Source organism: Coffea eugenioides, chromosome 3, assembly GCF_003713205.1.
Source record: "Coffea eugenioides isolate CCC68of chromosome 3, Ceug_1.0, whole genome shotgun sequence".
Classification (NCBI taxonomy): Eukaryota; Viridiplantae; Streptophyta; class Magnoliopsida; order Gentianales; family Rubiaceae; genus Coffea; species Coffea eugenioides.
This window is the reverse complement of record NC_040037.1, coordinates 12,547,315-12,549,667: the sequence shown is the minus strand read 5'-3', so window position 1 is coordinate 12,549,667 and position 2,353 is coordinate 12,547,315. Positions and strand designations below refer to the sequence as shown.

The window sequence follows — 2,353 nt, the reverse complement described above, 5'->3', positions numbered from 1 at the left end:
GGTTTGAGTTCGAGCTCAAGTTATATGTTCAAAGCAAGTATGCTTAAAAATATTTGAACGTATACTAATTTTACATATTTATGTAAGATTACTAAAATCTATTTTTATTGTGGACAATTACTTATTTTACCTATTTTTAGGTGTGAGTACTAAGTAAGTATGTTCATCTAATTACATTTAATCTAAAGTATAATAAGTAGAAATTAAAAATCATAAGCCAATCAAAAATTGGCAAAAAAGCAGAAAAAAAAGTACTTGAATTGATTTCTCAAATGAGCTCGAGTTCCTCGTATTTTTCTCCAATCAATCTCGAGCACCAAAATTTGATTTTCGGATAAGTTCGAACTCAAATAATTCTTACGAGTTCGAATTGGAGTAAAGCACTATTCGTGCTCAACTCAGCTCATTGACAAGGCTAGTAGTAATAGGACCAAGGAAGTCGAATCCACCTAAATTCTAAAACTAATAAATGGTGATGAATGAATTAGGTGAATAAAGACTTTGAAAGTCGCAATGATACAAGCAAAAGCACCAAAAGAGGTCTGCCGGCCGCTCTCATCTATATGATATATCAACCGCTACAAGAACAATAGGAGAGTGTCCTGTGTTGCAGTGATCAAATTTCTTCTTAAATTCCTACTTTGCAGTCCCTACTTTAGCATTCACTTCGTTTGAGTACGTTCGACAGAAAAATTCTTCATAACTTTTTGCGATTACACCAAACTATCATTCATGGACTCGCTCCCCCCAATTCCACATGCAGATCCGGACCTAATAGCTCTCGATTTCGTTCCTTTCTTCCGAGTGTACAAGGATGGCCGCGTCGAAAAATTCATCAAAGCTCCCTTCGTCCATCCAGCAGACTCAGACGATCCCCAAAGCACTGGTGGCGTCCGATCAAAAGATGTCATCATTTCATCAGAAACCCAAGCATGTGCACGCTTATATCTTCCGGCCACAGTCAAACCCGACGAGAAACTTCCCGTTCTGATCTACATCCACGGGGGGGCATTTGTCATCGGATCAGCTTTCGGCGTCGTATACCATAGCTATCTTACCTCCGTAGTAGCTGAGGCTAACGTCGTTGCCGTGTCTGTCGAGTACAGGTTGGCTCCGGAGCACCCTATCCCCGCATGCTTCGATGATTCTTGGGCAGTAACAAAATGGGTCGACTCCCATGCCAATAGAAAAGGCCCTGAACCATGGCTCAATAATCACGCCGACTTTTCTCGGGTGTTTTTGGCAGGTGACAGCGCGGGAGGCAACATTGCACATTACATGACTGTCAAAGCCAGCCAAGAGGGGTTGGGAGATGGTGTAAAGCTTGAGGGGTTGATTTTAGCGCATCCATTTTTTGGTAAAGTAGGGCGTGAAGAATTATGGGAGTACATCACTTCAGATTTCAAAGGGTGGGATGATCCAAGGCTTAATCCAATGGCAAGTCCTGAACTGCTGTCGGGCCTTGTGTGCGGGAAGATTCTGTTGTTTACATCGGAGACAGATCCTCTTCGAGATAGGAGTTTGCGTTACTGTGAGGCGATAAAGATGAGCGGATGGAGTGGTGAATTGGAGGTTGTGGATGTTGAAAAGGAGGGCCATACTTTTCATATACTGAATCCAAGTGGTGACAATGCTGGAATCTTGATGAAACGCCTGGTTTCATTCTTGGGAAATTAGGCCGTGTTGATGAGTAGCTCTTTGCCTGTTCGGCTTCTTCCGTGAAATATGATATTGATTTTCAGTTTTCTGCCGTCGTATGTTACTCAAATTTCAATAAACTACCTTTCTAAAGCCTTGTATTACTAGTTAACGGACGCAAACCCATTGCAGCGTAGTTTCTCACTGGTTTCTTCTATCTGGTCTACCCCCAATTGCCATGAAAGAGCTCTTTTAGTTCTCCTTGCTGTCAGTTGCATTAATATTTTACTCAAAATATACTTATATTTGTTTTTATGGCAAGCATTTGCCTATTAATACAATTTCCATTGTTTCCTGCTCGGAAGACTAACACCAGTCTTGAAGACTACTAATTATGGCTCAAGCATTTGACCGAAATTTTTGTTAGCACAATACCAGAATGACAGAGAGACTGTATTAGCATTTTACTCTCTTATCTTCAATTTTAATGTGACAATTAGAAATAGTTTACAACCTTGGTGAGAAATTGACACTACTTCTTCATTAAGCTCCGGTTTTAAAGGGCAATCGGCTAGGTACCCTGCCGGCCAACCGCCATCAATTGTTTGGTTTTTTGTGATGGCTATTTAGTCGGTTAGACCACATGGGCACCTAACTTTTGGTAAGCATTTATTAATATATGATATGTCCAAGTTTTCAAATATTGGACAAAATT

General features: G+C 40.6%; 1 protein-coding gene across 1 annotated transcript; it reads left to right on the top strand.

Annotated features, from left to right (window-relative positions):
- Positions 1–519: 519 nt before the first annotated feature.
- On the top strand, positions 520–1,997 carry LOC113764810 (probable carboxylesterase 12). Its single transcript, XM_027308813.1, has one exon. The coding sequence runs from the start codon at positions 733–735 to the stop codon at positions 1,675–1,677; it is 945 nt and encodes a 314-aa protein (XP_027164614.1). The 5' UTR covers positions 520–732; the 3' UTR covers positions 1,678–1,997.
- The last annotated feature ends 356 nt before the right edge of the window (positions 1,998–2,353 follow it).